Below are 12,998 nucleotides of genomic sequence, written 5' to 3' on the forward strand. Positions count from 1 at the left end.
GCCCCTTATAGCATTGTGTTGGGTAAGTCACTAAAGGTCTCAGGGATTTTTCAGAAAAGTCTGGCATGATCCTATGGTTTGTTGAAAAAAAAAGTCAGAGTTATTTATATATTATTTATATATCTAAGACAAGAAATATTTTGGTTAGAAAGATTTTTAGTTGACACTAAAACTATGATTTTTTCAACAAAGGTGGGATATGCTAATTTTAAAGCCACCACTTCCTTCCACTGTCACCCTGACTCTGCATTCCATTAGCCTATGATAAATCCAATCAATACACGTTTGTGAAGCACCTACTCTGTTACAGGCATTGTACTAAGTGTTGGACATAAACAATCCATATTCTTAGGAAGCTCATTCTAATGAGGAAGATTATAAATATATATGTATATATGACATACACAGATCAAATACAAGATAATCTTTGAAGACAGAGAAGAGCATCAGAGGACCTTAGATGCTGAGAGGAGGGACAGGAAAAGCTCTTGGTGGACCTTGACTGAAATCAGTGATTCCAAGAGGCAGAGTTGAGGAGGTAGAGCGTACTTCAGGCTTTCAGGAGAGCCGGCTCAAAGGAAGGGGAACTTCAAGGATGCCCTTAGAGTTTGTGGAGACTGGAAAGGAAAGAAGAGGCCAGGTGGTTAAGAGCTTTAAATATCCAACAGGAGTTTCTGTTTGATCCTAAAGGTAATAGGGAGCCACTAAAGCTTGAAGCAACGTAAGTGACAGTGGATAACTGAAAGGATAGTGGTGGGCTCATCAGTAATAGGGAAGTCAGGAAGAGGGGGTAAGTTTGAAAGGATGTCCATTCTTACCAACCTGTCTCTCTTCTGATCTCTTGTCCTATATCACTAGTTTTCTGTTAGCCATTTAAAACTATGTCATGTAACTATCAATGAGTCAAAAACAGAACAGATTTTCTCCCCTTCCCCAATCCCAAACTTTTGAGCTTTAATAGCTTAAAATAGTACCTCCTCCCCCTCAACTTCTCTATTTCTGTCGTGGGTACCTTTTTTCTTCCACATTCATGCCCTTGACATTTTCCAAGATTCTCTACTCACCCTCTCCCCCATATCCAGTTGGTGGCCAAATCTTGCTGTTCGCCTCCCCCCCCCCAGCATTTCTTAGACTTATCTCCTCACTACTCATATAGCCGCCACTTTAGTTTAAACTGTCTTGTCCAAACTACTCAGTGGCCTCTTGGTTGGTCTTCCCACCTTAAGCTTTTCCCCACTCCTATTAATCTTCTACTTAGCTGTCAGAATGATTTTCTTTAAGTGTAGATATGACCATATACTCCTCTATTCAAATTCCAATAGCTCCTCATTTCCTGTAGGATCAAATATGGACTCTGCCTTTTTAAGTCCTTTATAGCCTGGTCCCTGTCTTTTCAGCGCTATTATATGATACTTCCCTTATTGAACTGTGGTTCAAGCTTGGCAACTCTGGTATAGTCAGATTGGCCTTCTTGCTTTTCTTCCCACAGGTTATCTTCCATTATGACCCATTGCATTAGCCATTCCCCCATGTGCAGAATGCATTCCTTTACCTTTGCTTATTCCAGTATTGCCTTGTAAGTGAAGCCTTTCCTGATCCCCAGTTGCTATGCCCCTCCTCCCAAAAATATCATGCATTTATTATTTGTTATAATTTATTTTGATATGTTTCTAAATGCATGTCATCTCTCCTGATAAAATGGAAGCTCCACCAGAGCTAGAATGCTTTCTTTTTTGTTTTTGTATTCTCAGCACTTAGGACAGTAGTTGATGTCCATGTGTGTTTAGTCCAGTTCCAGAAATTCTAGCAATGACATTGGGTTGTTTTCCATGTTTTAAAAAAGCAATAGCAATGAAAAACTTTAAAACATCTTTGTTTGCAGATAACATTATAATTATTTACCTAGAAAATACAAAACACTCCATAAAAATAAATAATTTAGAGGGAGATAATAAGTAACTTTAGGAAAATAGCAGAGCATAAATTAATCCTTTGAAAATCATTTACATTTCTACACCGAATCAAAGGAAACAGATAGAAACATGCTACTTACAATTATAAAACATCAGATATTTGGGAATTACCTTATCAAAATCTAGAATGGATCTTAGAGACAATTTCAAAAGAATTTTGAAAAAAAATGAACTGAACAGAGAGCTATTCCTTGTTATGTTTTAGGTCAAGCAAAAGAAATAGAGATTTATTAGTTCCCAAATATAGTTTAATTTACTGTCAGCCAGAATAATCAATCACTTACTGACTGATACCCTTGCCAGTCTTACTAAGTGGTATTTTTATTTGTCATATCATCTCTCTCTCTCTCTCTCTCTCTCTCTCTCTCTCTCTCTCTCTCTCTCTCACACACACACACACACACACACACACACACACACACAACACACACACACATCTGTCATGTATGTATCTTTGTCTTATCTCTATAAACTTTATGACTTTGATTCTTTGCAATAATGTGTCAGTATGGTTTTAGAGTATTTTGAATGGTATTACATTAAATCTCTGAGTTTGGGAATGGTTGACAGTTTTAACATCAATATTAAGAACTACAAAAAAGAAAATTGGCAAATGGTGATATAGTTTAAAATTTTTGTAAAATAATTATAAAAACTTAATATAGAAAAAGAATAGATTATAGAAGAAAACACAGAAATAGAAACCAATACATATTAATAAGCAAAACATAAAGTGCTTTCAAGTTTACGAAACACTTTATATTTTTATACATTCTCTCTGTCTCTGTCTCTCTCTGTCTCTCTGTCTCTGTCTCTCTCTCTCTCTCTCTCTCTTTCTCTCTCTCTCTCTCTCTCTCTGTCTCTCTCTCTCTCTCTCTGTCTCTCATTTGATGCTCATAATAACCCTGTGAAGTTTGTCCCATTATCCCTATTTTACAGAAAAGGAAACTGAGATGAAGAGAGGCAAAGTGACTTGCCCACAGCCAGATAGCTAGTAAATTTCTAGGGGACGATTCAAACTCAGATATTCCTGATTCTAAATCTAGCACTCTATCCAGTATACCACATACATTAAAACGAAACAAAACAAGAATTACACTCTTAGTTTTTCCACCTTTCCAATCATTCCTCAGTATACATTCAATTCAATTAACATTTCTTAAGCACCTACTACATGCCAGGTACTGTCATGACCCCTAACTGTGGGTTTATTGCAGACCTCTGTCCTGGACTTTTCTACACTCTCTCTTGGTGTTCTTATCAGCTTACATGAGTTCAGTTGTCATCTCTTTGCAGGTGACTCCCAGATTCACATATCCAACCCTCCTCTCTGCTGAGCTCTAATTCCATATTACCAGTTGCCTGCTATACATTTTGAATTTGTTATCCCTTAGGCATCTCAAACGCTTCATTTTCAAAAGAGAGCTCATTAAACTATACCCCCCCCCAATCCATTCCTATTCCAAATCTATTTTTGATGAGAGCACCTTCGAGGTACACAGATTGAAAACATCACTGCTATCCATGATGCATCAAGTTCCCTCACCCCCATATACAGTCTGTTGCCAAGTCTTTTCTACTTCCCTCATCTCTCAGGTCCCCGGCTCTCTATTCACACAGCCCTAAATAAGGCCCTTTACCACCTCACCCCCAAATTGGTATTTTTGCCTCTTCTCCCTGTTCTTACACATTTCCACAGAGCTACCAAAGTGGTTTTCCTAAAACTTAGGTTTTACCATGTCATTCTCTTACTCATTAAACTCCAGTGGCTCCCTGTTGCCTCTAGCATCAATATCAACACCTCCTTTTGATATTTAAAGCCTTTTACAACTTTACAAGTTGGCTTAACCTATCTTTCTATCCTTATTATACATTATTCCCTTTTCTATACTCTATGTTCCAGCCAAATTGGCCTTCTTATTATTTCTCCCCTCTTCAAACTTTTGTATTTTCTGTTCTCTGTTCTTGAAATGCATTCCTGTCTCATCTCTCTCTTCGAACCCACAGTTGCTTTTAAGGTTCAGTTAAGTACCACCTTTTTCATGATGCCTTTACTAATCCCTCAGCCGTCTTCCCAAAATTATCTTGTATCAGTTTTGTTTATGAATCTGTGTGTGTGTGTATACACACACATACATACATATATGTATATTTTTTCTCTGGCTAGATTATAAACTCCATAAAGGCAGGACTCTGACTTTTGCTTTCATGTCCTCAGTGTCTGGCACATCACAAATAGTCATGTAATAAATGCTTGTTGACTGATTGTAAGACAGCTGTATGGGAGGAAAGTTTTTATATTCATAACACATTATTCAGTGCAAATAATTGTATCAGCTTTCTAAATATTTTAAAAGTCATCCAACCAATTTGGAAAGCAGTCTGGAATTATTCTAAGAAAGTAATAAATGCCTATTCTCTTTCACCCAGAGATCACACCGTTAGGCGTATAACCCAAAGAAGTCACAGATAAAAAGAATCAGTATACACCTAAATGTTTATAGAGGCATGGTCATAGTGAATTAACAAAGTAGCCATCAGTAGGCAAATTGTTATATATATTGAATATTAGTGCATAGTACAAAAGGACAAACATTATGATTACAGGGAGGCATGGGAAGACTTGATGATATGATCTAAAATGAAGTAAGCAAAAACATAAAGACAGCATGCAATGACAGCCACAGTGTAAATGAATAAAAAATAAAAATGAACAAATCAGTGCTATTTCATTATATTGACCAAGCTTGCCGCTGAAACAGTGATGTGAAAATGGAGTTTCCTTTCTTTGCAGTGGCAGGATACTCTGTCCCTCATATAACTGTCAGAATTTCTACTTCCAGTCCTTGCCTCCACTTTGTCATCTTGGTCCAGTCAGGCTACTTTTTGTATTTTTATTGTTTTCAATGCCATTACCACATCCTGATGTGACTTGTAGGGGGCTGGGGTCAGTGACTTTGAAATCCAGGTGTGGTAGCTCTGCTGACCTTGATGATGAATAGTTACATGCAGAGTAAATGGAAACTCATTTCAGAGAGGGGACCAAGAAAGGGCTCCTGCAGAAAATGAGCTCAGTCAAAGGGAGCCAGGGATTGCGAAAAGGGAGAGAACATAAATATGTCATAAAAGCAAAGAAAAGAACCATCATTTTAAAAACATTAAACCTTTTCTAAGAGCCAGATAATTAGAAATAACTTATGTATCAAAAAGTTGGAGGCTAGCAAATAAATTATGATGTATTAATATAATTGAATATCAAGTGCACAGAAGCTTTATCTAACATTACTGTTCCTCATACACTTAATGGTATGAAGTGATGCAAAGCAAAATCAACAGAACTAGAATTGCATACAGACCCTTCTTGTCCTCTCTACAGCCTTTAACACTGAGAGTCATTCACCTTCTCTTAGATTCTTTCTCTTCTCTCGTGGTTCTGCTCCCATTTGTCTGACCTACTCTAGTCCCTTTTACTAGCTCTTCCTCAAGTAATGCCTCCTGACTGTGGTTGTCCCCTAGGAGTCTTAGGCCATCTTCTTTTCTCCCTTTATACCAGAGATTCTATATCTGAGGTCCATGGACCACTTATGAGTTTGTGGATAGATTTCAGGGAGTTCTAATTAAAAAAATTTTTTTTGGTAATTATTTCAACATAATTAGTTTCCTTCATAATCCTATGTGTTTTACTTCATGCATTATAAAACATTCTGAAAAGAGGTCCATAAGCTTCATTAGATAAGGGATCCATGACACAAAAAAACTCTGCACTATACTCTCTAACTTAGTGATCTCATTAGCTGTCATGGGTTAAATTATTTTTATGCATATGATTCTCAGATCTGTTTATCCTTTCCCTCACTCTAACTTCATCTTTCATCATCAGCTGTCTTTTGGACATCTCAGACCACATGTCCAAAACACAACTCATTATCTTTTTCCTCCAAACCCCCTCTTCCCAACTTTCTTATTACTTTCAAGGGTACCATCATCCTCCTAATCACTGAAGCTTACAACTAGGTGCCATCCTTGACTCCTCTCTGGAACTCATTGCACATATCTAATATTTTGCCAAGTCTTGTCTTTTCTACATTTCATACATTCACAACATTTCTTATATATGTTCCTTCTCTCTAATCATAAAGACTCCACACCAGAACAAATCCGTATCATTTTATGCCTGGATTGTTGTAGTTGCCTTCAGGTTGGGCTCCTTGCCCCAAATCTCTCCCTGCTTCAGTCCATCCATCTTCTACTCACCTGCCAAAGCAGTCTTTCCAAGGCACATGTCTGACCAATAAACTCCAAGGGTTCCCTATATTACCTCAAGGGTTAGATATAAGATTCTTTGTTTGGCTTTTAAAATCATTCACAATCTGGCCCTTTCCTTCCTTCCATTTTTTTTACACTTTACAGTCCAATGACATTGGCATTCCTCATACAAGATACACCAGCTCTCAACCCTGTCTTCTCACTGGCTGTTTCCTATGCCTAAAATTCTTTCCTTTCTCCCCCTCCATTTCCTGACTTCCCTGAAGATTCAGCTCAAAATCTCTCCTTTTGCAGGAGACTTTTCCAGGTTTTCTTTTCCCTAAACCCTCATTATTAGTGTCTTCCCTCTGAGATTACTTCCCATTTACACTGTATATATTTTCTGTGTACCTAATTTGCTTGTCTGTTGTTTCCCTCCTTAGAGGCCCTCTGAGGGCACAGACTCTTGTTTTTGCTTTTCTTTGTCTCTCCATTGCTTTGCACAGTACTTGGCACATAGTAATGCTTATTAATTGTTGATTGACACAGACTAAAGTGCTATTAAATTTTTTTCAGACCAAGGAGACACAAACAAAAGCATTTTGAATTGTTTCTTGTTTATTTCTAGCTTGTTAAATGCTAAGGGTTGTATGATTTTTTAAATATTTGATTATTTGTTCTGGTTGATAGTTTTTACATTTACAACATCTTAGTATCTTTTATTTATTCATGTCATGTCGCTTACTTCAAATATCTGAATTCATTCCCAGATGAAATTCAAACACTTCTGCTTGGCATTCACAATCCTTCATAGTCAGATACCACCTTACTTTTCTAGCCTCACCTCACATTCTCCGTCTCACAGTCTGTGCCAGCCCATTTCCATGATTGTTTGCCCCCCAGCTTGCCACACAAATCCACAAAGCATTCTCATACTATTATGCCCATGAGCAGTTCCCTGTACCTGCAGTGCTTGCTCTGCCTTTCTTAGACTATTAAGTTCCTACCTGTCTTTTAAAACTCAACTCAAATGCCAGCTGCTCTGTGAAGCCTTTCTCATCCCAAGTTTAATAATAATTTTTATTATTTATTTTTTAATAATAATTATTGCCTTCAGATCTCATGTAGCAATTGGTTTTGTAAATTTCTTATGTATTTTTTTAATAAAATATTGTATGTTATAACTATTAGCTTTTTATTTCCCTGATATATTTTAGGCTTTTTGATGTCTTCTTTAAATTTTGTATCCTGCCCCAGTGATCTGTACGTAGTGGTTGCTTAAAATGTTTGTTGTATGTATCTCAGAAGTTTTGCTTTAACTTAAGGAGGCTGAACATTTATTGAGTGACTATAATTTATCTTCTACTGTAAATTGTTCATATTCTTTTATAAGAAGTATGTTTCCCATGAACATTTGTATCAATCCTTGTATATTGTCTATGTTTAGCTGTTATCTGTTCTGCTTGTTGTAGATACTAAAACTGTTGATTTATTCTTATCGTGGTTACTTCTTGTTGCTGTTGTATAGAAATTTTAATGTAGATAAGTTTATCTACTTTCTTCCGCTTGAACATTAGGTAAAAATTTATCTCCCATTTATACTTGAAATCATTTGTACTTTTGCTAATATTTTATAGTTGGCTTTTATATGTATTACCTAGCAGAAACTATTGTAGTTAGTACAAGGTGAGAATATAAATTATATTCTGACATCTCAAATTTCCCCAGTTTTTATTAAATAATGAATCCTTTTCCCGGTTTTTGTTTTCCATAGGCTTATCAAACAATAATTCTTTTGTCTGTATTTGGTCTATTCTTGGCTTCTTTGTTTCATTCATCTAGTTTTCTCTTTTTCTCTTTTTTTGTCGAGTACTAAATAGTTCTGGTGATCATGATTGATTTGTTTTACCAAGTGAGCATATCTGTTCTTACAAGATTTTTTTTCTTCAAGTGTTCCTCAATTTTCTTTCTTACTTTCTCTTTCCTACAAATTTCCTTTTCTTCTTATCCAATTCTGTTTTTTTAAAAAATCTATATTTGTATTACTTTAAATCTCTAATTTTGAAAATATTTTTCTAATTATTCTGGGCCAACCCTGAACACTAAAAATCTTTTCAGTTACTTAGCTATTTAATTTCTGTAGACCCTGAATACTTGTGGTTGGAATATTAAAATCTTTAAAGTACCTTTTTTTGCTGTTAAGTTCATCAGGAAAATTTTTCAACTGATGTAGTCCATTTTAATTAGTTATCTTTAAAAACTGAGAAGTTGCTGCTTTGGGATACCATAATGCAGCATGCTTTTTATCTATATAAATAAAACTCACCTGGTAGATTTTGCTCTAGGTGAACAAATCAGATTAGCATCTGATTTAAGCAGTATTATCTTTCCTTCATAATTTAGTTATTGTTATCACAGATTTTGATAACCTTAAAAGTGGCCATCTAATAAAACTTATACACGAAAGGAATTTTCACTGTAATATAGGGAGTTTTGTTTAATTGTCTGCTTTGAGCAGTTTGAATTTTTTCTGTTTAGATTGTAAGCTCTGTCAGAGCCAGTGCCCTGTTTTATATCTTTTTGAGTTCCTCAAATCCTAGCACAGTTCCTTGCGCATAGTAGGTGTTGAGTAAGTATTTGATTATCATTACATAATAGGTTGTTCTCTGTGCATTTTGTTGGGGGCATGAGTTTACTTGACTTTTTGCTTTATGTTCCCTACAGCCCCATTGACAAACCTTCAGATTCCCTCAGTATAGGGAATGGTGACAATTCCCAACAGGTAAGATTTTGGTCAAGAAATATCTCCTTTTTCTGACAACATTGAGGAATGAGGTATATTCTACATAAATCAGTTTTCCATATGATTGAATCTTATCACTTGTAGCCCTAAAAGTTTACTTTACTCTTTTTTTATGAAATTATTTTTAAAATGTATTTTATATTTACTTGCCTTCTTAAAATGGAATATAGCATATAATTGAAGCTCTTCTTGACAAATCAATGCCATCTTTTTAAAACGTCTGTTATTGTATTATGCTTTGATACTGTCATGTCCTCAGGGACTATTGAGGTATATGAGGCTCCAGTTATTTGAGTTATTGTCTTTTTTTTTTTTAAGTTTTTCCCTTTCTGATAATGTACGAGCCTCTAACAAATTCTCTGCCACTTGCTAATTGGCTCTTTCCGAATTGCTATAAGGTTGGGGGGGGGGAGTGGCAAAGCCATCTTATTAGAATTGTGCCCAGTTTTAAACTTGATTTATTTCTTGAGAGTCTCTTCACTGTGTAAAGTTCATGAACATGGATTTTTTTGACATCTGCTTTGACTGCTTAGAGGCGTTTTTATGTCTTTTTTTTTTTTTGGCAGTGTTCTAGATATGTTTTAATGTGACCTCTCTGTTGAGGTATTCTATCTGCCTGTCTGCTATCTACCTAATGTTTTATATTAGGTTAATAATGTATAAGTAATCACTTATTTAAAATGATTAACAGTGGCTATTTTTCAATATATGTTCACATGAAACATGATTGACATAGGCAGCTTGGTGACTTGGTGGATGGGTCAGTGGGCCTGGAGTCAAGAAGACCTGAATTCACATCCAGCCCCAATCATTTCCTAGCAGTGTGACCTTAGGCAAGGCACTTAATCACTGTTTACCCCAGTTTTTCATCTTTAAAATGAGGATAATAGCAGCACTTAACCACCACAGAGTTGTTGTGAGAATCAAGTAATATAATATTTGTGAAGTGTACCTGGTACATAGTAGGTGCTGTATAAAATTCTATTTACCTCCTTCCCCCAGTTTACTCTTACATCTGTTATATGTGAGTTAAAAGAGTCTCTTTTCTTCATTTTTTTCCCCCTGTTTAGATATCTAACAGTGATACGCCATCACCACCTCCTGGTTTATCAAAGCCTAATCCAGTCATCCCCATCAGTTCATCTAATCACAGTGCAAGGTCCCCTTTTGAAGGGGCAGTAACAGAGTCACAGTCACTATTCTCGGACAACTTCCGGCACCCCAACCCTATTCCTAGCGGGCTACCCCCTTTTCCCAGCTCCCCACAGACTTCCAATGAGTGGCCAACAGCACCAGAACCACAGAGCCTCTTCACATCAGGTATGAATGCTTGAGTCTCCCAACAGTGTAGCATCATGAAACCCTTAAGTACATAGACTTGATTCCTCCCCCCCCCCTTTTTAACTAGAAATTTTAGTTTGTCTTCAAAGATTTTAAAAGACTTTAAAATCCAAAAGAACTGTTAAAGTACTCTGAACACTTATTTTAAAAGTAAAAATTCAATTTCTACAGTGTTTAGCTTTTTTTCAGTAGCACAGAGTAAATGGTTTAAGACTAGACGTTAAATTTGGTATTCTTCAGTAATACTGATTTTTATGTTCACTTCGGAAAGATTACATAAAATAAAATGTCAGTAGCATTCGTGAAGATCCATAGGGCATACCATTTAAGTATAGAGAGTAATATAAACTGACATCACGATTATTAAAATATGTACCTATGTCCCTTGCATTGTGTATACCATGCATCAAAATTATTTTCACCCTATTGTCTTCACCAACTATTAACTTCATTTAATCCTTACTTTCTGAATTGAGAGGGAGGAGAGGGGAGGGGAAATAGTGATTGTTCACTCTGGTTCATTTCAATAGCCCATTCTGAGTTTTGATTTTAAAGGGCAGGGATTAAGATGTGAATGCTTTTTCTTTCCTCAGTTCTACAACAAAATTATCCATTTGTTATACTTTCATTATTGAATTAAGTATTAAAAACATAAAGTGTCCACAGGTGAGTAAAGTTTTGCCAAGAAAACCCCAAATGGAGTCACAAAGAGTCGAACACAGCTAATCAGCAACAACATTATATGTGACAAGTTTCTTACGTGGGCCCACATACGTACTACTTCAGAAGAAATTAAAGTATGGCTTTATGTACATTATATTATTAACTGTAATTTTTCCCTCCTGACAGAAACAATCCCAGTGTCATCCTCTACAGACTGGCAAGCAGCATTTGGCTTTGGTTCCTCTAAACAGCAAGAGGATGACTTGGGGTTTGACCCCTTTGACATCACTCGCAAAGCCTTAGCAGACCTGATTGAGAAGGAACTGTCAGTCCAAGATCAACCTGCCCTTTCGCCCACATCTCTTCAGAACCCTTCCTCACACACTACAACCGCCAAAGGGCCAGGCCCTGGATTTTTGCATCCTGCCGCATCCACAAATGCCAACTCTCTCAGTAGCACCTTTTCAGTCTTGCCACAGAGGTTCCCTCAGTTTCAGCAACATCGGGCGGTTTATAATTCATTCAGTTTTCCAGGCCAGGCAGCCCGCTATCCTTGGATGGCCTTTCCACGAAATAGCATCATGCACTTGAACCACACAGCAAACCCCACCTCAAATAGTAATTTCTTGGACTTGAATCTCCCGCCACAACACAGCACAGGTCTGGGAGGGATCCCTATAGCAGGTAGGTTCATTTGAAGCCTCCATGAATTTGCAAATGACTCATGCCTTCAGGTTCTTGGGTGAGGAGGGAGGGAATAATCAAGTGCTAGAACCAGATTTCCTGAGAATTTCTGTGGAAATACTTGTTATTTTTAAAAGTCTTTTTAATAGTCTTGAAAAGGTTTAATTGGATGCTTTGCCTTGTAACATTGAGCTTTATAAGGATGGTGGAGTATTATAATCTTAATTATTATTTTGAACAATTCTCTTGCATAGTGGGGGTAGTTTTTAGTTTTTGTACAGCTGTCTTGCTGGGTTTGGGTTTGCTTTATGTAAAAAGGAAAAAGATTCTGGAATTATGGTATTGTAGAGTTGAGCACCAAAGTACAGGTACTAATTTTACTTTCTTAAAAACTTGTGCTAAAATGTTTAATGATGGTAATTAGTGAGAGCATGAGGGGATAGAGCTGCTTGTCAACAACTTTGGGTAGATTGTTTACTTTGGTATAGACGAACATATATCAAACTTCTACTGCATATTAATAAAGTGCTTCATGTTTTGTGAACTTCCAAGTATTAATGTTCCACAGATACTTTATCTATGTGCAAAAATTTACAGTCTACAAGGGAAAAATTGATCTGGTCAAGATGTATAAACATTTAGTGTTCCAAGATTTTCCATATAGGAGAATATTTTACACTCCTCTAAGTTTGACATCTCACTAGGTCTTGGTCCAATACTGCTGTCCTTAACAGATTCAGTTATAGTTTGTGGAAAATCACTTGGAACATTTTAAACTCCCTACCTTTGAGTTCTAAAGTATTCATGTTCTTAATAGTGTTTTTTAGTTGAGTTCTAGAGTTGCTTTCACATGAGAACTTTCATCCCTTGGATTTCTCACATGGTATATACTTTTCTACATGATTTCTGTCAGAGTCTATAAGGTTTTCCACATTGTAATGACAACAGTATGCTATTTCACTCTGAAGATGAGTGTGTTGCTGCTGACATGCCGTCACTAGGACATGTACATCAATTTATTATTTTTTTAGAAGCAATATATTTATGATGATCATTTCAAGTACTCTTGTGCAGTTCTTCTAATAACCAATAAAAGATACAGGATAACTAACTGGGAGTAGAAGGCACAGTCTGTAGCTATGTTATTTTAAAAGATTAACTGACCAGAATGGGACTGTACCCAGTAGTGCCTTCTGTGTAGTGGATATTTCTCTTTTAATTTGATTATAGCAGTAGTTGGTCCCATATGATTTTTTAAAATTATATTTCCACACATGTGGTATATAAAA

The 12,998-nt window shown here is 36.3% G+C and overlaps 1 protein-coding gene across 2 annotated transcripts in view; it reads left to right on the top strand.

Annotated features, from left to right (window-relative positions):
• CNOT4 (CCR4-NOT transcription complex subunit 4) overlaps nt 1-12,998 on the top strand; it is a 177,990-nt gene that overhangs the window by 137,866 nt on the left and 27,126 nt on the right. For both annotated transcript variants that reach the window (XM_021002358.2, XM_021002359.2), the window contains exons 8-10: nt 8,943-9,000; nt 10,092-10,341; nt 11,212-11,709. In XM_021002358.2, coding sequence (XP_020858017.2) covers nt 8,943-9,000; nt 10,092-10,341; nt 11,212-11,709 — 806 coding nt within the window. The remainder of the gene's footprint in view (nt 1-8,942; nt 9,001-10,091; nt 10,342-11,211; nt 11,710-12,998) is intronic.

Source organism: Phascolarctos cinereus, unplaced genomic scaffold, assembly GCF_003287225.1.
Source record: "Phascolarctos cinereus isolate Bilbo 61053 unplaced genomic scaffold, phaCin_HiC Scaffold_1;HRSCAF=81, whole genome shotgun sequence".
Classification (NCBI taxonomy): Eukaryota; Metazoa; Chordata; class Mammalia; order Diprotodontia; family Phascolarctidae; genus Phascolarctos; species Phascolarctos cinereus.